Source organism: Salvelinus sp. IW2-2015, linkage group LG4q.2, assembly GCF_002910315.2.
Source record: "Salvelinus sp. IW2-2015 linkage group LG4q.2, ASM291031v2, whole genome shotgun sequence".
Classification (NCBI taxonomy): Eukaryota; Metazoa; Chordata; class Actinopteri; order Salmoniformes; family Salmonidae; genus Salvelinus; species Salvelinus sp. IW2-2015.
Genome location: NC_036843.1, coordinates 29,200,728 through 29,227,757, shown reverse-complemented (window position 1 = coordinate 29,227,757; position 27,030 = coordinate 29,200,728). Strand labels below are relative to the sequence as shown.

At 41.7% G+C, this 27,030-nt stretch overlaps 1 protein-coding gene across 1 annotated transcript in view; it reads left to right on the top strand.

Moving 5' to 3' along the window:
* Nucleotides 1–27,030, top strand: part of LOC111963095 (neurexin-3a-like) — a 583,289-nt gene that overhangs the window by 91,439 nt on the left and 464,820 nt on the right. The window contains exons 10-12 of the mRNA XM_070443314.1: nucleotides 4,390–4,580; nucleotides 9,393–9,566; nucleotides 21,168–21,287. Of these exons, the coding sequence (XP_070299415.1) occupies nucleotides 4,390–4,580; nucleotides 9,393–9,566; nucleotides 21,168–21,287 (485 nt within the window). The remainder of the gene's footprint in view (nucleotides 1–4,389; nucleotides 4,581–9,392; nucleotides 9,567–21,167; nucleotides 21,288–27,030) is intronic.

The window sequence follows — 27,030 nt, the reverse complement described above, 5'->3', positions numbered from 1 at the left end:
TTTCCTTAACTCCCCCTATCTTTCCCTACATCCTCCTATCTTTCTTTCCTCCCCATATCTTTCCCTACCATCCCCTATCTTTCCTAAATATCCCTATCTTTCCCTTCATCCTCCTATCTTCCCTACCTCCCCTACCTTTCCCTCACTCCCACTGTCTATCCCTTCCTCCCATATTTAGCATTCATCCTCCTATCTTTCCCTACCTCTCGCTATCTTTCCCTACCTAACCCTGTCTTTCCCCACCCCCCTATCTTTCCCTGCCTCCCCTATCTTTCACTACCTCCCCATATATCGTTCCTTATATTTCCCATTATCTTCCTATATATATCTTATCTTTCTCTTCATCCTCCTATCTTTCCCTACCTCCCATATCTCTTCCCTAATCCAACTGTTCTTTCCCTTCCTCCCTTATTTTTCTCTTCATCCTCCTATTCTTTTCCCTACCTCCCCATATTCTTTCCCTAACTCCCTTATTTTTCCACTTTCATCCTTCCTATTCTTTCCCTACCTCTCGTTTATCTTTCCCTACCTCACCCTATCTTTCCCTACTTCACCCTATCTTCCCACCCACTTATCTTCCAAACCTCCTCCTATCCTTTCCTTATATTTTCCCTACCTCCACATATCTTTCCATACCTCCCCATCTTCCCTACCTCCCCTATCTTTCCTTACCTCCCCTATCTTTTCCTACCTCCCCCATCTTTCCCTACCTCCCCCTATCTTTCCCTACCTCCAATATCTTTCCTTATATTTCCCTACCCCCTATCGTTCCCTACATCCTCTTATTCTTCCCCTTCCTCCCCCTTTCTTTCCCTATATTTTCATAAAATCCCATAACTTTCCCTACATCCCATATATTCCTACCTCCCCTATCTTTCAATACCTCCAATATAGTTCCTTATCTTTCCCAACCTCCCCCAATCTTCAATACCTCCAATATAGTTCCTTATCTTTTCCTAACTCCCCCTACATCCTTCATATCTTTCCCTACCTCCCCATATCTTTCCTTATATTTCCCTATCTCCTCTGTCTTTCCCCTAGCTCCTGTCTTTCCCTACCTCCCCTATCTTTCCCATCCCTCCCCCTATCGTTCCGTACCACTCTATCTTTCCCTACATCCACCTATTTTCGTAACCTCTCTCTATCTTTCCCTACCTCCCCTATCTTTCCTTACCTCCCCTATCTTTTCCTACCTCCCCCATCTTTCCCTACCTCCCCCTAATCTTTCCCTACCTCCAATATCTTTCCTTATATTTCCCTACCCCCCTATCGTCCCTACATCCTCTTATCTTTCCCTTCCTCCCCCTTTCTTTCCCTATATTTTCATAAATCCCATAACTTTCCCTACATCCCATATATTTTCCTACCTCCCTATCTTTCAATACCTCCAATATAGTTCCTTATCTTTCCCAACCTCCCCCAATCTTTCAATACCTCCAATATAGTTCCTTATCTTTTCTAACTCCCCCTACATCCTCATATCTTTCCTACCTCCCATATCTTTCCTTATATTTCCCTATCTCCTCTTGTTCTCCTAGCTCCCCTGTCTTTCCCTACCTCCCCTATCTTTCCCATCCCTCCCCTATCGTTCCGTACCATCCTATCTTTCCCTACATCCACCTATTTTTTCGATACCTCTCTCTATCTTTCCCTGCCTCTCCCTATCTTTCGTTTCCTCTCCTAAACTTCCCCCTATCTTTTCCCTACCTCTCCCTATCTTTCCCTACCTCCACCTATCTTCCTATTATTTCCCTACCTCCCCTTATCTTTTCCCTACCCCCTTTTAATTTCCTTACATCCCCCTATCTTTCCTTATATTTCCCTACTTCCCCTATCTCCCTACCTCACCTATCTTTCACTACCTCCCCCTTTATTCCTAATCCTCCCCCAATCTTTCCTTATATTTCCCTACTTCCCCTATCTTTCCATACCTCCCGCTACCTTCCCCTATCTTTCCCCAGCTCCCCTATCTTTCCCCACCTCCCCCTATCTTTCCCTACCTCCCATATCTTTCCCTACCTCCCCCTATCTTTCCTTATATTTCCCTACCTCCCCATATCTTTCCCTGCCTTACCCATCTTTCCCTACCTCCCCATATCTTTCCCTGCCTTACCCTATCTTTCCCTACCTCCCCCCAACGTTCCTTATATTTCCCTACCTCCCCGTATCTTCCATACCTCCCTATCTTTCCCTACCTCCCCCTATCTTTCCCTGCCTTACCCTTATCTTTCCCTAACTCCCCCTAACGTTCCTTATATTTCCCTATCTTTCCCTACCTCCCCCTATAATTCCCTACCTCCCCATATCTTCCCTTACCTCCCCCTATCTTTCCCTACCTCACCTATCGTTCCCTACCTCCCCTATCTTCCCTACAGCCCCTATTTTCCCTTCCTCCCCCTATCTTTCCCTACCTCCCCCTATCTTCCCTACCCCCTATCTTTCCTTATATTTCCCTACCTCCCCTATCTTTCCCTTACCTCCCACTCTCTTTCCCTACCTCCCCTGTCCTTACCTCCCTATATTTCGCTACCCTCCCCCTATCTTTCCTTACTTTTCCCTATCTTTCCCTTCGGCCCCCTACCCCCTATCTTTCTCCATCCCCCATCTTCCCTACATCCCCTTATCTATCCTTCCTCCCACTATCTTCCTATATTCCCAACTCTCCCCTAATTTTCTCTACCTCCCCCTATCTTTCCCTAGCTCTCCTATCTTTATCTTCATCCTCCCCTAACTTTCCCTACCTCCCCTATCTTTCCCTACCTCCCCCTATCTTTCCCTACCTCCCCTATCTTCCTTTAATTTTCCCTACCTCCCACTATCTTTCCCTATCTTACCTTACCTCCACCTATCTATCTTTCCCTACCCTACCTCCACCTATCTTACCGTACCTCACCCTCTTTCCCTACCTCCACCTATCTTTCCCTATCTTACCTTACCTCCCACTATCTTTCCCTATCTTACCTTACCTCCACCTATCTATCTTTCCCTACCCTACCTCTGCCTATCTTTCCCTACCCCCCCCCTATCTTTCCCTACCCCCCTATCTTTCCTTATATTTCCCTACCTCCCCTACTTCCCCCATCTTTCCCTACCTCCCCTCATTTCCCTACCCTACCTCCGCCTATCTTACCCTACCTCACCCTCTTTCCCTACCTCCACCTATCTTTCCCTACCCCCCATATTTCCCTACCCTACCTCCGCCTATCTTTTCCCTACCCCACCATCTTTCCCTACCTCCCCCTTTCTTTCCCTACCTCCCCCTATCTTTCCCTCCCTCCCCTATATTTCCCTACCTCCCCCTATCTTTCCTTCCCTCCCCTATCTTTCCAGCTGATCTCACTTGCAACCATTTTTGGCGACCTCTTTACCGCTCCCTAAATTATGATTTTAACCAAATTATTTTTTGATATGTTCAAACATCTAATTGACAAGAATTCTGTACATCATGGCAAATCTATTGTGGCAATTTAACCGACACATTGTATGATTGTGAACTAATGTTGTAGTAGCCTACTGTTATAATTTTATTTGTTTCCTATTTATGTTGTCCATTCAAAATAACTGTCTTGTGGGATTAAGATGTCCTATTCTTCAATAATATATAGACTACTGTTAATCTCTTTTTGGGTGGTTTTTGACATTTAAAATCGGAGTCACTCTCTTTCATGCTCCAATGCGCTTCGTTCCGTTTGCTTCCGTACTGTTCTCAATTTCATCTTGTCTTTACATGTGATATTATAAACCTGTATATGTGATTAGTTTTGATAGGCTACAGTAGACTATAGTTTTAGGTGTAGCCTACTGTATGTCTATATTTCGGATTACACTTATATGTTGTATTGGACACCATTATCTATCGTGTTAATAAAGTTATTATTATTATAAAAACCAACGGTTGTTGATGTGGATGGATGTATTTCAGATACATTTTTTTGTATATTTTAATGTTACGGTAAAAATACATAGGCCTTTTGCAGTAGTAAGACAGTTATTCATATTCTGTGTGGTGCTTTTAGCTTATCAGCAAGCGAGAGAAGGAGGATGATTTTCATAAGCTGGCACTGTTCCCGAATGACTCGACTGCTCCCCCCTCTCCGCATGGAGAGAAAGAGAACTGCGGGTCTAAATTACGACGCCCGTTTTAATTTCCTGATGGTAGGAAGATGGAAAAAAAATCCTACAAAAAAGTCATCAAATTAAGATCCGACACCTGTATGTCTAGATAAATTAAAGGTTAAATGTAACCATTTTGACATATTCTAATTGTTGACTCACCACTCCACTCACAGAGGCCAAGATGCCTAGAAGTGATCTCCTCTGCTGCATCCACCCCTATCGGCACAACAGGTGTTCTATTCAGTGACCAGGGTAACCTTTCACCTCCCTCAGGTACATACACTATGTGTTTGATCTTGGCAATGGGCCCAACGTCATCAAGGGCAACAGCGACCGGGCTCTACATGACAACCAGTGGCACAATGTGGTCATCACTCGTGACAACAGCAACATTCACACTCTGAAGGTGGACGCAAAGGTAACCAGTCAGGTGGTCAACGGAGCCAAGAACCTCGACCTGAAAGGTAGAGTATATAACAGAGGTAGTACAGTGACCTGACAGGTAGAGTATATAACAGGTAGTTCAGTGGACCTGACAGGTAGAGTATATAAACAGGTAGATCAGTGACCTGACAGGTAGAGTATATAACAGGTAGATCAGTGACCTGACAGGTAGAGTATATAAACAGAGGTAGTTCAGTGACCTGACAGGTAGAGTATATAACAGAGGTAGTACAGTGCCTGACAGGTAGAGTATATAACAGAGGTAGTTCAGTGACCTGACAGTAGAGTATATAAAGGTAGATCAGTGACCTGACAGGTAGAGTATATAAACAGGTAGATCAGTGACTGACAGTAGAGTATATAACAGAGGTAGTTCAGTGACCTGACAGGTAGAGTATATAACAGAGGTAGTACAGTGACCTGACAGGTAGAGTATATAACAGAGGTAGTTCAGTGACCTGACAGGTAGAGTATATAACAGAGGTAGTTCAGTGACCTGACAGGTAGAGTATATAACAGGTAGATCAGTGACCTGACAGGTAGAGTATATAACAGGTAGTTCAGTGACCTGACAGGTAGAGTATATAACAGAGGTATTCAGTGACCTGACAGGTAGAGTATATAACAGGTAGATTCAGTGACCTGACAGGTAGAGTATATAACAGGTAGTTCAGTGACCTGACAGTAGAGTATATAAACAGAGGTAGTTCAGTGACCTGACAGGTAGAGTATATAACAGAGTAGTTCAGTGACTGACAGGTAGAGATATAACAGGTAGTTCAGTGACTGACAGGTAGAGTATATAACAGGTAGTCAGTGACTAGAGTATATACAGAGGTAGTTCAGTGACCTGACAGGTAGAGTATATAACAGGTAGATCAGTGACCTGACAGGTAGAGTATATAACAGAGGTTCAGTGACCTGACAGGTAGAGTATATAACAGGTAGATCAGTGACCTGACAGGTAGAGTATATAACAGAGTAGTTCAGTGACCTGACAGGTAGAGTATATAACAGGTAGATCAGTGACCTGACAGGTAGAGTATATAACAGAGGTAGATCAGTGACCTGACAGGTAGAGTATATAACAGAGGTAGTTCAGTGACCTGACAGGTAGAGTATATAACAGAGGTAGATCAGTGACCTGACAGGTAGAGTATATAACAAGAGGTAGTACAGTGACCTGACAGGTAGATATATAACAGGTAGTTCAGTGACCTGACAGGTAGAGTATATAACAGAGGTAGTTCAGTGACTGACAGGTAGAGTATATAACAGAGGTAGATCAGTGACCTGACAGGTAGAGTATATTACAGGAGGTAGTACAGTGACCTGACAGGTAGAGTATATAACAGGTAGATCAGTGACCTGACAGGTAGAGTATATAACAGAGGTAGTTCAGTGACCTGACAGGTAGAGTATATAACAGAGGTAGTTCAGTGACCTGACAGGTAGAGTATATAACAGAGTAGTTCAGTGACCTGACAGGTAGAGTATATAACAAGGTAGTACAAGTGACCTGACAGGTAGAGTATATAACAGAGGTAGTTCAGTGACCTGACAGGTAGAGTATATAACAGAGGTAGTTCAGTGACCTGACAGGTAGAGTATATAACAGAGGTAGTACAGTGACCTGACAGGTAGAGTATATAACAGGTAGTTTCAGTGACCTGACAGGTAGAGTATATAACAGAGGTAGTACAGTGACCTGACAGGTAGAGTATATAACAGAGGTAGTCAGTGACCTGACAGGTAGAGTATATAACAGGTAGTTCAGTGACCTGACAGGTAGAGTATATAACAGAGGTAGATCAGTGACCTGACAGGTAGAGTATATAACAGAGGTAGTACAGTGACCTGACAGGTAGAGTATATAACAGAGTAGATCAGTGACCTGACAGGTAGAGTATATAACAGGTAGATCAGTGACCTGACAGGTAGAGTTATATACAGGGTAGTTCAGTGACCTGACAGGTTAGAGTATATAACAGAGGTAGTTCAGTGACCTGACAGGTAGAGTATATAACAGAGGTAGTTCAGTGACCTGACAGGTAGAGTTTATAACAGAGGTTCAGTGACCTGACAGGTAGAGTATATAACAGGTAGTTCAGTGACCTGACAGGTAGAGTATATAACAGAGGTAGTTCAGTGACCTGACAGGTAGAGTATATAACAGAGGTAGTTCAGTGACCTGACAGGTAGAGTATATACAGAGGTAGTTCAGTGACCTGACAGGTAGAGTATATAACAGAGGTAGTTCAGTGACCTGACAGGTAGAGTATATAACAGAGGTAGTTCAGTGACCTGACAGGTAGAGTATATAACAGAGGATACAGTGACTGACAGGTAGAGTATATAACAGTAGTTCAGTGACTGACAGGTAGAGTATATAACAGAGGTAGTACAGTGACCTGACAGGTAGAGTATATAACAGAGGTAGTACAGTGACCTGACAGGTAGAGTATATAACAGGTAGTTCAGTGACCTGACAGGTAGAGTATATAACGAGTAGATCAGTGACCTGACAGGTAGAGTATATAACAGGTAGTTCAGTGACCTGACAGGTAGAGTATATAACAGAGTAGTTCAGTGACCTGACAGGTAGAGTATATAACAGGTAGATCAGTGACCTGACAGGTAGAGTATATAACAGGTAGAGTTCAGTGACCTGACAGGTAGAGTATATAACAGAGGTAGTTCAGTGACCTGACAGGTAGAGTATATAAACAGGTAGTTCAGTGACCTGACAGTAGAGTATATAACAGAGGTAGTTCAGTGACCTGACAGGTAGAGTATATAACAGAGGTAGTTCAGTGACCTGACAGGTAGAGTATATAACAAGGTAGATCAGTGACCTGACAGGTAGAGTATATAACAGGTAGTTCAGTGACCTGACAGGTAGAGTATATAACAGAGGTAGTTCAGTGACCTGACAGGTAGAGTATATAACAGGTAGATCAGTGACCTGACAGTATGAGTATATAACAGGTAGATCAGTGACCTGACAGGTAGAGTATATAACAGAGTAGTTCAGTGACCTGACAGGTAGAGTATATAACAGGTAGTTCAGTGACCTGACAGGTAGAGTATATAAACAGAGGTAGTTCAGTGACCTGACAGGTAGAGTATATAACAGGTAGATCAGTGACCTGACAGGTAGAGTATATAACAGAGGTTCAGTGACCTGACAGGTAGAGTATATAACAGAGGTAGTTCAGTGATCGACAGGTAGAGTATATAACAGGTAATCAGTACCTGACAGGTAGAGTATATAACAGAGTAGTTCAGTGACCTGACAGGTAGAGTATATAACAGAGGTAGTTCAGTGACCTGACAGGTAGAGTATATAACAGAGGTAGATCAGTGACCTGACAGTAGAGTATATAACAGAGGTAGTTCAGTGACCTGACAGGTAGAGTATATAACAGAGTAGTTCAGTGACCTGACAGGTAGAGTATATAACAGAGGTAGTCAGTGACCTGACAGTAGAGTATATAACAGAGGTATCAGTGACCTGACAGGTAGAGTATATAACAGAGGTAGTTCAGTGACCTGACAGGTAGAGTATATAACAGAGGTAGTACAGTGACCTGACAGGTAGAGTATATAACAGAGGTAGATCAGTGACCTGACAGGTAGAGTATATAACAGAGGTAGTACAGTGACCTGACAGGTAGAGTATATAACAGAGGTAGTTCAGTGACCTGACAGGTAGAGTATATAACAGGTAGTTCAGTGACCTGACAGGTAGAGTTATAACAGAGGTAGTACAGTGACCTGACAGTAGAGTATATAACAGAGGTAGATTCAGTGACCTGACAGGTAGAGTAAAATAACAGAGGTAGTAGTGACCTGACAGGCTAGAGTATATAACAGAGGTAGTTCAAGTGACCTGACAGGTAGAGTATATAAACAGAGGTAGTTCAGTGACCTGACAGTAGAGTATATAAACAGGTAGATCAGTGACCTGACAGGTAGAGTATATAACAGAGGTAGTACAGTGACCTGACAGGTAGAGTAATATAACAGAGTAGTTCAGTGACCTGACAGGTAGAGTAATATAACAGGTAGTCAGTGTACTGACAGGTAGAGGTATATAACAGGTAGATCAGTGACCTGACAGGTAGAGTATATAACAGGATAGTACTGACAGTAGAGTATAATAACGAGGTAGTTCAGTGACCTGACAGGTAGAGTATATAACAAGGTAGATTTCAGTTGACCTGACAGGTAGAGTATATAACAGGTAGATCAGTGACCTGACAGGTAGAGTATATAACAGGTAGATCAGTGACCTGACAGGTAGAGTATATAACAGAGGTAGTTCAGTGACCTGACATGTAGAGTATATAAAACAGAGGTAGTTCAGACCATAGACAGGTAGAGTATATAAAACAGAGTAGTTTCAGTGACCTGACAGGATAGAGTATATAACAGAAGGTAGTCAGTGACCTGACAGGTAGAGTATAATAGAGGTAGTTCAGTGACCTGACAGGTAGAGTTATATAACAGAGGTAGGTTCAAGTGACCTGACATATGAGTATAAACAAGGTAGTCATGTGACTGACAGGTAGAGTATATACAGAGTAGTCAGTGACCTGGACAGTAGAGTATATAACAGGTAGATCAGTGACCTGACAGGTAGAGTATATAACAGGTAGATCAGTGACCTGACAGGTAGAGTATATAACAGGTAGTTCAGTGACCTCACATTTATTTACAGATACAGGACTATAAAACATTTATTTGACCACCAGAACAGTCAAATACTTAGTGATGAAGCTAGACTGTCAGTACATGTTGGTGTCCGTGTCCTCTCCTCCTCCCTCCAGGTGACCTGTTTATCGCTGGGCTGGGCCCTGGTATGTACGGTAGCCTGCCCAAGCTGGTGGCATCCAGGGACGGTTTCCAGGGCTGCCTGGCCTCAGTGGACCTCAACGGCCGCCTCCCTGACCTCCTCCAGGACGCTCTTTTCCGCAGCGGGCAGATAGAGCGCGGATGCGAAGGTACACCCTCCCTCAAAACCATGTCCGACTCAGACTTCAACTCAAACTCAAACTACAAGGACAGTTCAGGCAGCACATTCTTTCTCCTTTTCTCCAACAGTACCTTCACCTCCCTCGTTCCTTACCCACCCCTGTCCATCCTACTAACCTTTCTGGTCATCTCACTCACCATCCTATGGGAATCCCAATCACAGCTGGTTGTAATACAGCCTGGAATCGAACCAGGGACTGTAGTGACACCTCTAGCACTTAGATGCAGTGCCTTAGATAGTATTTATTCATCTTAAATTATAAAGTAAGGGTTTGAAGTTGGTAATCTGATCCTAGATCTATGGTGAGGAACAACTTCAACCTTGAGCCCCAATCCCATGGTTTTGGCTAGATGGAGTACAGCTATGATCAGAAGTGATTTAACGCAGCAGGTTAGAAGAACATACACAGCAGGTTAGAAGAATTAACGCAGCAGGTTAGGATAATTAACATAGCAGGTTAGGATAATTAACGCAGCAGGTTAGGAGAATTAACATAGCAGGTTAGGATAATTAGGTTAAGGTTAGGAAAGGAGTTACGGTTTGGGTTAACTAAAATGCTACAGTTGTCCCCGATGTGACACAAACATGCAACTTTTGGTCCGTAGCTGTACTCCAACTAGCCACAACCCAGACCCAGCTCTTATCGGCCACGTTGGTCGCACGTTTATGATGTCATTTCAGCACAGCACAAAGCAGCGCTACAGTAACAAAAATATTGGTGTTTTAGGAGCTCATCATTATTGATAATTACAGTCATGTTTCAGAACGACATAAAATACATTTTTAAAACATCTTAGCATCTAGCATAGGACTGTTTCTGTAGGTACATCACAGAGAGCTACCAGTATATTAAACATTCAATTGTAATGGGCATATACCATAATTGTTATGAGTTTTAATTAGTATTTTGTTCTGTATTTTAAGTACTTATCATAAATACAATTAGCTATATGTTGAAATAACATACTATATGCCGCACATGTTAGAATCACAGCTATTCTTACCAAGCAACAATACAGCTACAACATTTTTATTTAGCTAGGAAAGTCAGTTATGGACAAATTCTTATTTAAAATGACAGCCTACCAGGAGAACAGTGGGATTGAAACTGCCTTGTCAGCTTGGGGATTCAATCCAGCAACCTTTCGTTTACTGGCCCCACTCTCTAACCACTAGGCTACCTGCTGCCCCAACTATAGAGAATAAGAATTGTAATATCTATATATGGAGACATATGAAAGCTCCAGTCAGAAATGATACAAGAGCTTGTATGCGTTGTGTATGCAAAACTACATTTCCGTAGGTTTCCGTCAGTTTAGTGTCTATCTCAAATATTCCGTGTACATCAGGTTCTCAAATATTCTGTGCAATCAGGTTTTAAGTCTGGCCACATCACTGTTTCAGCAACATTGAAGGTTTTAAATGAGATCCACTTGATAAGAAGTTACACTGTGTGTCTTTTTATTGATTTGTCGAAAGCTTTTGACACCGTGGACCAGGCTGTGTTAGTGCAAAGGTTAAAATGTTGTGGAATTACTGGTCATGCTCTAGATTGGTTTATAAATTACCTATCAAATCGTACACAATGTTGAATGGCGGATGGTTGTAAAGTAGTAGTTCATTTTGTATATCAACAACATTGGGGATCTTATTGAAACAGCGGATGTTCATTTTTATGCAGATGATACTGTCCTTTATTCAAGTGGTAGTAGTTTATCTTTAGCTTTTGAAAATGCCCAAATAGCATTTAACATCATACAACAGAATCTGTATGATTTAAAGCTGATTCTAAATTCGGGTAAAACAAAATGCATGGTATTTTCAAATGCCAGGCATGTTACAAATCATGTCATTGCTACATTGGCTGGACATACTATAGTGCAAGTTAAAGTGTACACATATTTGAGTGTGTGGGTTGATGATAAGCTGAGCTTCACTGTTCATGTAGAGAACTTGATAAGGAAGCTCAAGCTGAAAATAGGTTTTTATTACCAGCATAAGGCTTGTTTTTCTTTTGAGGCCTGGAAGGAGCTGGTACGATGTACATTACTGTCGGTTTTAGATTTTAGTGATGTTATATATATGCAGGCCTCAGCCACTACCCTGAGAGCACTTGATTCAGTGTATCATGCAGCCCTCAGGTTCATTACAAATCAGAAACGTCTAACACATCATGGTGATCTCTACAGCGCTGTTGGCTGGTCGTCATTGACCTTGCGTAGGCTTAAACACTGGTATATACTGATTTATAAGGCCATATTGGGTAAAATGCCATTTTATCTCTGTTCTTTTTTAGTCAGGTGAGTAAATAAATATCAATTACGGTCCCATTCTCATTTGCTTCTAACAGTACCAAAAAATAGAACAGGTCATGGTAGAAATAGTTATAGTTACTCAGCTCCGTGGTCCTGGAATTCTCTCATGAACATTTAAAAATTTGATGATTTAGTTTCGTTAGTGGAGTTTAAACACATATATCATAGAAGAGTACAATTGTTTTTAGGCCAGCTGTTTTTAGTCAAGATGTTTGTGTTTTTAATGTAATATATTGTTGTACTGTATGTGTGTATATAGTTGTGTTTAATGTTGTGTGAGTGTATGTAAGTTGTTTTGTCTGAAACGTTGTCCCCCCTGCTGCTATTGGACCAGGTCTCTCTTGGAAAAGAGAAAAAACCTGTATAAATAAAGGTAAAATTAAAATTAAAAAAAATCAGTTAAGTGAGACGACGGCCTATTGAAATATTTTTACACTATAGCATCAAATTTCAATCCATTGAACAATTATTACAGCAATACTCTTGGCTCTTGACCTTGATCGTAAAAAAAAAAAAAACTTGTTTGTTAATAAAGTTTTTGCTCAGTTTTCATTGATCATTATTGCTTGCATGAGAATCAATTTGCTTTATGTACATGTTTTACCCGGAGCGTCTTGTTTCTTTGTTCTGCTTCCAATTTCAACATCTCCGTTGTGTATTTATTGTTTATTTTTTGTTGTCTTATTTTGAAATTACCATATCAGAGAGCCACACAATGGTGCAATATAAACCTAATATACCTTGACATTTACATTTACATTTAAGTCATTTAGCAGACGCTCTTATCCAGAGCGACTTACAAATTGACATTATGACTATTATGGAGTATATATCTATAACGCGATATTAATATCCCCATAAGTCTTCCCCTCATTACAGGTTACAGTGGATACACCATGATGTATGTGTGACTTTTCTGTTGTATCACATTCATATAATTTCAGATTTTTTGTAATTTTGTTTGTCCGTGAGTGGCTATGAGAATGTGTTCACATTTATGTTTTGCTAAATATTTGCCATAGTATGAATTTAACTGTCCAGACTAATGGCTGCCTAGTTAGTTGGGTGTTGGAGCACACAGTGCAACAACAGATGGAGTAGCGTAATCAAAAGTAAATGATTTTATTAACAGTGTTGTAGGCCCACAGTGATGACAATATTTACGAATTTGAAGTCCAGGTTTCAAGTTGACAGAAACAGACAGCATTAATGGTCCCAGAGTACTTAGTACTAGCAACCTAATGGCTACAAGGTCAAAACACCAACACAGACTCACACAACTTAATCCAACACCTGAGAGCTGAAGCAACAACACATTGTCTATACACAAACCAACAACTCCCCCAACTATCAGAATGGATTAGGCCAAACAATGTGCTGGAACTACACAGGTAATGCAACAAAGGAGAAACAGTAGGTGCCCACGCTCTAGAACACCCAACATTAAGTCTTTGTGGCTGTGGTAACCAGCGACGACCCCTAATGACCCGTAACTTTGCTGACTGTTGTAATTGAATGTAAAAGTCCACTGTTTGATCCCCGATTTTTAAACTGCATGACAATATTATAATTCACATTTCATATTGATTTGTGATTGGTTGTGAATAGGGTAGGCTAGTGTGACCATGCTATTCACACCTGTTTTTTTTATTTATCTCAGCGCTAAGGCGTGTAATTAAAGATGGCTATTTATTCACGTTCAGATGAGAGCTCTCATTTTTGTATGTTTGCGATAGTGCTTCTTTACACTCACTCTTTAACAAGAAAGTAAGTTGCTCATTTTGCCCTACAAAAAAACACGAATTAGTTTGTAACTTCACTATCTCAACTCACCAGTTTGAGGGACTTCATGTTGGTTGTCACTAGTTACCACAGCCAGAGTCATAATTATAGTTAAAAATTATGTATATTTCTACGATTTCTCTTCCTAACATAGCAAATGTAGAAGAAATGGCTGGAACTAGATCCCCTACATACATACATTTTTTATAATAATGTCTTCTCCACTGTTCAACCAATTCGGTAAATGTGGAGGAGGAGTTTTGCCTTGTTAATGTCCAAAATCGGAAATTGCTTCACAGGCTCTCTTTCCGTTTCCGGTAGTTTTGGACTCGGCAGAGGCTACCTTAACCACACTGCTAACCTTATGCCTAAACCTCACCTTAAATTAATACCAAAAAGCTCGTGTATTTGTTTTCTTGAATTATCCTGCCAATCTTGACTTTGTGGCTGTGGTAACTAGTGACAACAGTCAACAGGGAACAGCACCTGCAGTTCTAGGTCTACTTGGCATAGATTAGTGTAATCGAGGCGAAACCCTCACTAGATGGCGCCGATGCCTCAGTACATAGGTGGATGGAAGCGTTGGGGGACTGAACGGCAGGCCCGAGGAAACACTACGTCAACTCTCTAATAAAACAATGTTATGGGTTTTCACTGTCTATCCTTGTGTCTGTGTCTGACGTCATCCGTGAATCATCTTGTGTCGTTTGTCCTCATCCCTTCATGATAAAACATATTCATACTAACCTTTGTGTTCTCATCATTCTTGAGCAGCAATTGTCCCATTATGCTTTGAGTAGACTATACATCAAACAAACAAAAAACATGTTAATAAATACCTAATTAAGATTGATTGAATACATTTGTAAAACATTTGAATTCATATGCAGGTTTCAATGCAGATTGCAGTTATTTCTGGTTGAATTTCCACTTAAATATGACTGTTTTAACAAAGTGCTTCTGAATAATGTGTAATGACTGAACATGTTAACATGTAGCTAAACCGATTTGTCCAGTGCCCATCCTAATACATGTGTTTAAGTGACACATATACCGTGTGTCTCCATAGGTTCATTATCTCCGAACCATATCCATTTTCATCGGCATGTTTTCTCTGTACTGTCCCCATCTATTTCATCTGTACCTTATTTTTGGTTGTCATGGTAGCATAGCCCTGACCCCTGACCCCTACCTTAGAGAAGTTAAGGGCCATATCCCTGTTAGTAAAGTGCTGGCTTTATAAACCCAAAAATCGTTGGCCACCTACTAACCTTGTTTTATCGTTTTTCACTTTCTGTTCTTTTCTCTAACAAAGTCGGTTTCACCAAAGCTGACCTACAAGGTAGAAGGTTCAAATTCGATTCTGAGCTTGTAATGTTATGTGTCACCACTCACTAAAGAAAAATACCTTGGCTTAAAGGTACTGTAAGCAAGATGACATCATCGTACACAGTGGGGTGACTTCCTGCTGACAGAAAACAAAAACACCTGCATTTTGGCCTCAAGGTAGGGCACAAACAGAGCAAATCCAATAGCAATCGTGGCTGATTTAAACTCTGATAGTGTTGGCGGTAAAGCAGGAAGTCTTCAAGCTATGTTTGATGATGTCACCTTTAAGCACAATAGACAGCGAACATCGCCAGGTATTGAAAGAGTTTTTGCAGCTGGCTATGTGCTTGTTATAAAATGGTTCACTTCTGGAGAATGGTAGGTAGGGGCTGCAAGTCCTACGGCGTACCCTGGCTTTGCCTCGCTGGGAGGCCTGCAGGCAGGCGGGCAGGCAGGCAGGCAGCCAAAGGCAGGCAGGAGGTAGGGAGGCAGGCAGGCGGGCAGGGAGGCAGGCAGGAGACAGGCAGGGAAGAAGACTGGCAGGCGGGCAGGCAGGTGTGCAGGGAAGGAGACAGACTAATGATTGTGATGGAAAGCTTTTGCATGAATAAACATTAGCCACCTGTATGATTACAGAGCCTTCGGAAAGTATTCAGACCCCTTGACTTTTTCCACATTTTGTTATGTTACAGCCTTAATCTAAAATTGATTAAAAAAAATACATGTTCAGCAATCTACACACAATAACCTATAATGACAAAAGGAAAACAGGTTTTTAGAAAAGTTTGCAAATGTATTAAAAAAACAGAAATACCTTATTTACATAAGTATTTGCCATGAGACTCTAAATTAAGCTCAGATGCATCCTGTTTCCATTGATCATCCTTGAGATGTTTCTACAACTTAATTTGAGTCCACCTGTGGTAAATTCAATTGATTGGACATGATTTGGAAAGGCAAACACCTGTCTATATAAGGTCCCACAGTTGACAGTGCATGTCAGAGCGAAAACCAAGCCATGAGGTCGAAGGAATTGTCCGTAGAGCTCTGAGACAGGATTGTGTCGAGGTACAGATCTGGGGAAGGGTACCAAAAAATGTCTGTAACATTGAAGTTCCCTAAGAACAAAGTTACCTCCACGATTCGTAAATGGAAGAAGTTTGGAACCACCAAGACTCTTCCTAGTGTTGGCCGCCCGGCCAAACTGAGCAATTAGGGGAGAATGGCCTTGGTCAGGGAGGTGACCAAGAACGATGGTCACTCTGACATAGCTCTAGAGTTCCTCTGTGGGGATGGGAGAACCTTACAAGGGCAACCATCTCTGCAGTACTCTTCCAATCAGGCCTTTATGGTAGAGTGGACAGATAAAAGCCACTCCTCAGTAAAAGGCACATGACAGCCCACTTGGAGTTTGCCAAAAGGCACCTAAAGAACTCTCAGACCATGAGAAACAAGATTCTCTGGTCTGATGAAACTAAGTTAGAACTCTTTGGCCTGAATGCAAAGCGTCACGCCTGGAGGGAACCTGGCAGCATCCCTACGGTGAAGCATGGTGGTGGCAGCATCATGCTGTGGGGATGTTTTTCTGCGGCAGAGACTGGGAGACTAGTCAGGATTGCGGCAAAGATGAACAGAGTAAAGTACAGAGAGATCCTTGATGAAAACCTGCTCTAGAGTGCTCAGGACCTCAGACTGGGGGCGAAGGTTCATCTTCCAACAGGACAATGACCCTAAGCACACAGCCAAGACAACGCAGGAGTGACTTCAGGACAAGTCTCTGAATGTCCTTGAGTGGCCCAGCCAGAGCCTGGACTTGAACCTGATCGAACATCTCTGGAGAGACCTGAAAATAGCTGTGCAGCGACTCTCCCCATCCAACCTGACAGAGTTTGAGAGGATCTGCAGAGAAGAATTTGGAGAAACTCCCCAAATACATGTGTGCCAAGCTTGCAGTGTCATACCCAAGAAGACTCAATATTATAATTGCTTTGAAAGGTGCTTCAACAATGTACTGAGTAAGTTGTCTGAAAACATACTTATTTTATATTTAATACATTTGCAAACATTTCTAAAAAACTGTTTTTGCTTTGTCATTATGGGGTATTGTGTGTAGATTGATGAGGGGAAAAAACATTTTGATTGTTTTTAGAATAAGCCTGTTACGTAACAAAATATGGAAAAAGTCAAGGGGTCTGAATACTCTGCAGACTTGTATTTTGGTATCGGGCCGTGTATAGCCTGTCTTGGCAGAGTTGCTGAGGAATCCGCTAAGTCTAGCACATTGGGTCGACACACACACATCCTGAAAGGCACACACACACATACTACACACGCACGACGCCCCCCCCCCCCCCCCTTCAAAAACGTTTAGGCCTGGAGTGCGGAAGCACCCCTGATAGGCCAGTGTGATTAGCACGCTAATTAAAGGGACGGTCGACCTAAGTTAAATTTGAGATTCATACAGTTTGACAGACAGTTTATTAGAATGCGAGAGCAGCCTGCCATCAGGCTGGAGACTGACGGATGGGGTTTTAGAGAAGTCATGGCTCTCATGTCCACATCCAAAGTCCACTCCGAGGGGATTTAAGACATATTTATTTTTAGAAATAACGATTCCCACCCAGATGAAGGAGATATCTACTGCTGTAGCTGAGTAATATTAACACATGTTTCCCCTGGGAATATGTTGAAGCAGATGAATTACAGTAGCACATTCTACAGAGAACACGGACAGACACCACAACACACACACACGGTAGATAAATGTCAGTTTGGCTATATGAGCACATTCAGCAGAACAGGCACACACACACCAACACACACACCACACACACACAACACACACCACACACACACACCACCACACAGTAGATGAATGTCAGTCTGACTATATGAGCACATTCAGCAGAACAGGCACACACACACACACACACACACACACACACACACACACACACACACACACACACACACACACACACACACACACACACACACACACACACACACACACACACACACACACACATCACACCCACACACACACACACACACACACACACACGGTAGATGAATGTCAGTCTGGCTATATGAGCACATGCAGAGGTGCTCTATCTCTTCCACCTTAATAAAGCATGTCTCATGAACCACCAGGACAGATGAAAGTGTGTCTTTAGTGTTCAGGAACAGTGACCGCTTCTTCACTCTTCTTCACTTGCAGCTTGTATTATTGTTACTACTTTATGGATGTATTTCAGGTTACTTTGGTACCTGTAGAAGAAGAAACAAACATGAAGTGAATCATTTTATCTTGCATAAATCTTTTTTTTTTTCACACGGTTTTTCCATTTCTGGTGGGAATATTGTCCCGATTTTTCACTGAATTGGTTTTTGCACTACTGCACAGTAGAGACTGCACTTCCTCTTAAAAACATGGGATGAGTCTGGATGGTGTTGAGTCTCAAGTCCTCATATGGTCTACGTTTCCTTCCACACAGATGTATCCTCCGATATTCCCTCGCTTACTCCCTTTTCACAGAACTGGAAAGGGTCTGACCCGTTTGTCTCGGTTCTGTGAAGGGGAGTGGACAAGGACAGAGGGGTAAGGGAACACCTGTCTAGAATGAAACACAGCCCTGGACTTAACTGGACACCACCACACCAACATTTATATAACAAAAGCACATGTCCTATGTGCACCACTTTGCTATAAAATGTTCTGTCTCGTGATCCTCTTTCTGTTGCACTGGGTCATCTTCTCCAGTGTTTCTGTATGTAGACTGGTCTGGGCTAGAGCAGGGGGTTGGGGGGATGGGAGAGCTTACACCCTGGGGTCACACTTCATATTGCCTTCCGGTGGCTCTAAAACTGTGTGTTCACATGGGGCTGACATGAACGGGCATACGGGAACTACGGTGTGTAGTTGCATCCAGTATGTATGCATTGAATAAGGTTATGGTTTGAACATATGTCATATTATTGCAAAAATAAACTCTCAATAACATCACATAATCTATACTCAAAAAAAGTGTTATAATCATTGTAACTTCTATGTAACAACATGTACAAACGCTGTAGACTGTGTAGTAAGTAATTACCATGTCATTACACAGTTATAACCATGTTATTACACAGTTATGACCATGTCATTAGTTACAATTACCATGTTATTACACAGTTTATGACCATAGTTATTACAACAGTTATAACCATGTTATTACACAGTTATAACCATTGTTATGACCATGTCATTACACAGTTAATTACAACTCAATGTTATTCACAGTTTATGACATGTTATTACACAGTTATGACCATGTTATTACACAGTTATAACCATGTTATTACACAGTTATAACCATTGTTTAATGACCATGTCATTACACACAGTTATAACCATGTTATTACACAGTTATGACCATGTTATTACACAGTTATAGACCATGTCATTACAGTTATAACCATGTTATAACACAGTTATGACCATGTTATTACACAGTATAACCATGTTATTACACAGTTATGACCATGTTATTACACACTTCTGTTATGACCATGTTATTTACACAGATAACCATGTTATTACACAGCTATGACCATGTTATTACACAGTTACGACCATGTTATTACACAGTCATGACCATGTTATTACACAGTCATGACCATGTTATTCACAGTTATAGAGACACTTAATATGACAGTACGTGACCCTAGTCTAGTCAGTTTGTCTGAATCCACCAGTTGTCTCTCATCAACCAGCCATGTTGAAAACACATCCAGCACCCTGTTCAATGTCTGCACACACTTTACGTCTTACTAAATACTCTTGAAGGGATGCCGTGTGTTTTTAAAAAGAAATCTCTTCAGTTTGGTGTACTTCTACGGTACAATAACAGCTCGTAATTCCTGTACTAATGTACTACCTGACTAATGCATGGCCCATCTGAATGCTCTGACACCTCTGCATGGCACCTGATTGTTGAAGAGCTTGTTGGGGAGCTAGTGCTCAGACCCTGTACCGGACTTGTCTGTATCACATGGCTCTGTCTCTGCACCTTTGTACCCTGGTAATCTACATGGCTCTACACCACCTGTACCGCTGGTATCACATGACGACCTGGTCCTGGCCACCTCTGTACACAGGTAACCCTATGGCTCTGCCACCTGTACCCTGGTATCACATGGCTCTGCCCACGTACGCTCTAGCTGTATCACATGGCTACTGTCTGCACCTGTACCCTGGTATCACATGGCTCTACCTACCCTGTAACCCTGGTATCACCATGGCTCTGCCACACCTGTACCCTGGTAACACTGCTCTGACCCCTGTACTCGCCTGGTACTACAATGGCTCTGCCACCTCTGTACCTCTGGTATCACAGGGCTACTGACTCTGCACCTGTACCTGGTACTCACATGGCTCTGCACCTGTACCCTGGATCACAGGTCTACATGGCCCTCTGCCACCTGTACCCTGGTATCACATGGCTCTGCCGCTGTACCCTGGTATCACATGGCTCTGCCACCTGTACCCTGGTATCACATGGCTCTGCTCTGCCACCTGTACCCTGGTATCACATGGCTCTACACCTTGTACCCTGGTATCACATGGCTCTGCCACCGGTACCCTGGTTATCACATGGCTCTGCTCACCTGTACCTCGGTATCACATGGCTCTGCCACTTACCCTGGTATCACATGGCTCTGCCCACTTGTACCCTGGTATCACATGGCTCTGCTCTGCCACCTGTAACCGTTCACATGGTATACGCGATGGCTTCAACTTTGCCGACCTGTACCCTGGGATATCACATGCCTCTCTGACCACACTTTCTGTACATCCTGGTATCCCATGGCTCTGTCCCACCTGTAACCTCTGGTATCAACATTCTCTGGCACCTGGGGACTATCATGGCTCTGCACCTGTACCCTGGTACGACATGGCTCTGGCCACCTGACGTACTTCCTAGGTTATTACCTACATGGCTCTGCCTACCTGTACGCCTGGTATCCAGCATGCTCTGCTCTGCCACCTGTACCCTGGTATCACATGGCTCTGTTCTGCCACCTGTACCCTGGTATCACATGGCTCTGCTCTGCCGCCTGTACCCTGGTATCACATGGCTCTGCTCTGCCACCTGCAGGTCCTAGCACCACCTGTCAGGAGGACTCATGTACCAACATGGGCGTCTGTATCCAGCAGTGGGAGAACTACACCTGCGACTGCTCCATGACCTCCTTCACCGGCACGCGGTGCAATGATCGTGAGTACTGTTTATTGTCTATCTATACAGAAACACACACATGCACACACACACAGACACACACACACACATAGACAAAGACGCACACATTTTGAAGACCCCTCTGAAGACGTCTAAAGGTAATCGCGTTTTTTTTCCTTTCTGAGGTGTTTTCATAGATGTTACAGCCACTAGGGGGTGCTAAAGACAATCCTTTATATCCTGACTGAAAGGGCTCAATTCAATTAAGTCCACATATTGATATTAACACAGTAATCCAAATGATTTAATGGAAACTATTCATAACCAAGATGGCCTCTGCATCAGGTGACCTATCAGGTGACCATCAGCTGACCTGTCACAACCGCGATCTTGGATTTGTTCATGTAAATGCCCAATGGATTTGATTGAAATTCTTGCTTCTCAATTTTTGACATTTGGTTGAATAATTCTGTGCTGCTTTAATGTTTGCAGATTAGACAGAATCTCTTGCTACCTCTGTCCCTAAGCAGTTTGATGATCTGGTTCTTAATGTGGACCTTGGTCATAATAACCAGCTGACACTAGTAGGACTGTATATTATTATGGTACGTTTGAACTATTAATTATGGCCGATTTTAATATTGAGGACGCCAGTGTCAGATACGCTGAAATATATTAGCTGACAACTGAGCTTAGATGGCCGAACCCTAAAGATCCATCAAAATCCACCTTGATTTATCTTATTTTGATGAATACTACCATTGCAGTGTTGTCTGTGTCAGCGATACATCTAAGCCTTGTGTCATCAGTAAGATGAATTTACAAACTTTAGTAAACAAGGTGTTTTTACATTATGTTTATTTTAGTGACCTTGATTGTATCACAGCTATCCCTGAAACTGATTTAGTTTTAATTTTTTTTGTAAATGTCTTCAACACTATTGTAGATAATCATGCCCCCTCTGAGAGTTAAAGATAGATTGAATGCCTGGTTAACTTCTGAATTATCAGAAGTCATTTGTATGAGAAATGTTGCCTCGGGTCAAGGCCAGAAACACAGGATTAGGCCCGGATTGGCAATATTTTAGGCAACTGAGGAATCAATGTGTAAGACTAATCAGAAAGGAAAAATCTTATGTAACCACTTTCTGATTGTAAGGGGAATCAGGCTAAATGCTGGAAAACTGTCAAATCCTTGAAGGGTTGTACTTCCTCCTCTCTGCCTCAACAAATGTATTCAGACTCTGACCCCATTACGGACAAAAATGTCATCATTGATGCATTTAATGGTCTTTTTTTTCCCAGTGGGCTAGCTTTTCAAAAGATTTGGAAATTTTGCAGTTTTTACATTTGGGCAATACACAGAAAAATAAGTAATTGATGCCTTACTTGCTTTAGATACCAATAAATCCACAGGGGCTTACCAACTGGAGCCGGGTATTCTCAAATGTGCTGCCCCCCCTCATTGCTGCCTCAGTAACCCATATCTTAAATCTAACAGTGTAATCAGGGAATATTTGTAAAATATGGAAAACATCTTATGTGCTGCCACTCCATAAGGGTGAGGATAGTAGGGACCTTGATAAGTATAGTCCCATCTCTGGGCTTCCGTGTCTAGCTAAGAGTCTCCAATCTTAAGTAAATAAGCAACTTTGCCCTTTTTTTATCTGAGCATGGTATTTTGAATACAAAATCAATCAAATCAATCTGAAATTGCCACACCTTCGCCGTGGCAATTTCCAGGACGAGATGTTCCCACGGAAGTCCTGGGGTCACTGATGCCAGGAGAGGTGTGACGACTGATTAAACCTTGAAATTATGAAATTAATTTTACTGTGTGATTTCAATTGTCGTGTTAGGTTTGTTTCAAGAGCTGATAAAGAGCTGCGCATTTTCAAATGTCTTATTCCATTGTGCTTTCTGGTTGATGTATTTTTAAAGTGAATCTCATTCAACTATTACAATCCACCTGCAACAAAGATAGCTCAGATGTGCGAGTGCCCTTTGAATTTTAAAGTGACTGGATTGAAATAGAATGTTGGGTTGACAGGTTATCAGGCACATCCCTGTTGTCCGGTCATACCATTCAAATTGAGTTGAATAGATTAGAATCTGGGTGTGTTGTTCCTGCCTTTTGTTCACTAGCAAAATGCTAAGAAGCGTTAATTCAGGTTGGGGGCAGTGAAGGGCAGTGAATTAGCTCATACTTTGAGAACTTTCTACCTAGCTCCTGTGTGTATCAGACACCTACTTATTTCTCTTAGATACTTTTTGGAACTGAAGAACTTCTTCTTAACTTATTGGTGATAGTCATATACTCTGTGTAAATATGTAATGTATCATGCATTTCATGTTCACTGGAATGGTTTGATTGTCAATTATTTTGTGATTAATTATTTATATTAGTTGAATTGAATTGAGTGAATTGATTTGAGTATTTATTTGATTGACTATATGCCTATAATTTGATAGTTGTTAATGACACTGTACACTTAGCATCCCTGATCTACTTAACTTAATAAAATAACGCTATAACATTGGTGGGGGGGATTATCTATTTGTATCTAGTCTCTTAAAACTTATTAGGGCTGCAATCCCATTAACGGGATCGATATGACAACAGCCAGTGAAAGTGCAGGGCGCCAAATTCAAAACAACAGAAATCTCATAATTAAAATTCCTCAAGCATACAAGTATTTCACACCATTTTAAAGATACATTTCTTGTTAATCCCACCACAGTGTCCGATTTCAAAAAGGCTTTACAGCGAAAGCACCACAAACGATTATGTTAGGTCACCACCAAATCACAGAAAAACACAGCCATTTTTTCAGCCAAAGACAGGAGTCACAAAAGCAGAAATAGAGATAAAATTAATCACTAACCTTTGATGATCTTCATCAGATGACACTCATAGGACTTCATGTTACACAATAAATATTTCTTTTGTTCGATACAGTTCAAATTTATATCCAAAAACCTCAGTTTACATTGGCGCCATGTTCAGAAATGCCTCCAAAATATCCGGAGAAATTGCAGAGAGCCACATCAAATAACAGAAATACTCATCATAAACTTTGATGAAAGATATATGTTTTACATAGAATTAAAGATAAACTTGTTCTTAATGCTACCGCTGTGTCAGATTTCAAAAAAGCTTTACGGCAAAAGCACAATATTCAATAATCTGAGAACAGCGTTCTACCACAAAAGCAAGCCATACAGTTACCCGCTAAATTGTGGAGTCAACAAAAGTCATAAATAGCATTATAAATCTTCACTTACCTTTGCTGATCTTCGTCGGAATGCACTCCCAGGACTCCCACTTTTGTTTTGTTCGGTAATGTCCATCATTTATGTCCAAATAGCTACTTTTGTTGGTGCGTTAGGTAAACAAATCCAAAGTCACGAAGCGTTTGACATGTTTGACATCGTTTGACATGTTTCTGCTGACCTAACATAATCGTTTGTAGTGCTTTCGATGAAAAGCATATTTCAAATCGGACAATTTGGTGGGGTTAACAACAAGAGTACCTTTAAAATGGTATAAGAAAAATGTATGTCTGAGGAATTTTAATTATGAGATTTCTGTTGTTTTGAATTTGGCGCCCTGCACTTTCACTGGCTGTTGTCATATCATCCCATTACCGGGATTTTTAACATAAATCTTCAATAATGTTCCAACCAGAGAATTCCTTTGTCTTCAGAAATGCGATAGAACAGAGCTCGCTCTCACATGAACGTGCATGGTCAGCGCATGTTCAGGTCATGATAGACCTTACTCAATCCCCTCTCCTTCGGCCCCACTTCACAGTAGAAGCATCAGACAAGGTTCTAAAGACTGTTGACATCTAGTGRAASCCGTAGGAAGTGCAAAMTGACCCATATCCCACTGTGTATTCGATAGGCGATGAGTTGAAAACCTACAAACCTCAGATTTCCCACTTCCTGGTTGGATTTTTTTCTCAGGTTTTTGCCTGCCATATGAGTTATGTTATACTCACAGACATCATTCAAASAGTTTTAGAAACTTCMGAGTKTTTTCTATCCAAWWMKAMTAATACTATGCATATATTAGCAACTGGGACTGAGGAGCAGGCAGTTTACTCTGGGCACCTCTGGGCACCTTTTCATCCAAGCTACTCAATACTGCCCCTGCAGCCATAAGAAGTTCATAGTTGCATAATGGTGAAAGTTAGAAACATGTTGATTAAAGTCATACTGAGAGGTAATGCAAGGCTTGTTACCTTGACTAGATTCATCCAGAGACGTACAGGGCCTGTTGTATCTATTCACATAATGATGGAGTCAGATCGATAAATGTAGTTTATTATATTTCAACATCATTTTTACTTAAGTGTTGGATACTTTTTTGCAGATCTACATAATGGTGACCCCGGCTTCTAAGTCGACGGGGCTTTCCACCAACCTACAGAGACAGTTTTATTACTCATCACCGCATTTTTACCAGAAAGTTGTGTACACCTCTATAAAGTCACGTAGATCACATCTTTACACTATTTTCGTTTACAAAGCTTTGCTCCATCAGCTTCCGACTTACCTAACAACACTGTTAAGTTGAAAAATTATTGGATTGGTTAACTTCGGAGACTTCTTAATTTCCTTGCACCATATGTTTGGCATAATTACCAAAATACGTTCTGTTTGGATGCTTTGAAGTCACTGACAGAGGATTCAGACAGCTGACAGAGGATTCAGACAGCTAGACAGAGGATTCAGACAGCTGACAGAGGATTCAGACAGCTGACAGAGGATTCATACAGCTGACAGAGGATTCAGACAGCTGACAGAGGATTCAGACAGCTGATAGAGGATTCAGACAGCTGACAGAGGATTCAGACAGCTGACAGAGAATTCAGACAGCTGACAGAGGATTCAGACAGCTGACAGAGGTTGTTTTATAATGAAGGATGTGTTTGTTTTAATTGACTGTTGTTCATCTTAATGTGTATATTGTCTATATTTATGTTTAAATATACTTGCCTGTTTTATGTGCTTGTTTTTGTATCGTGCAGGGCTGATTTGTAAAAGAGACTTTAGTCTCAGTATTATTTCCCTGTTGAAATAAAGGTAACTAAAAAGTATTTGGTTTTACTATTCAGTGTATTCTCTCTCTCTCTCTCTCTCTCTCTCTCTCTCTCTCTCTCTCTCTCTCTCTCTCTCTCTTCTCTCTCTCTCTCTCTCTCTCTCTCTCTCTCTCTCTCTCCTTGTGATTTAAGAGTGACAGGTAGAATTGGTGCTCCTTTGTCATCTTCCCGCTTCCGTCTGTCCTGCCCCCCCTTTCTGTCCTCTCTCCTCCCTGTTGTATTTCCACAGCGGAGCCGCTGGATGCAAAAAGCGGGCGTTTTTATTGGAGATATGGAGTGACTTAATTTACAACACACAAGAGAGTAATGTGTTGTTTCAGGTCTGCCAGTCCGCACAAATATCTGTTCTTTCCCTGCGCCCTCCGCTCACGGATAAGACGGGAAATTACCGGGAGGTAGGCAGGAAAGACAACTCGCTGTGGGCCCACACAACACGAAAACATACACACACACACACACATTCTCAGTTGCAGCAACATATAATAGTAAAAAGTCACAGAGGTCATTCTGTGGGTCTGGATCAATAAGCGTGATTATTGACAGGCAGATCTACTGAATGCTTGGAACCTCTATAGAAGTTGAATGTGTAGTAGTGATTTTAGAGAGCATCATGTCTGTTGCTGTGTTGTGTGTCTGCATGTTGCCGTGTGATGTGCGTGGTGTTTGTGTGTTGTT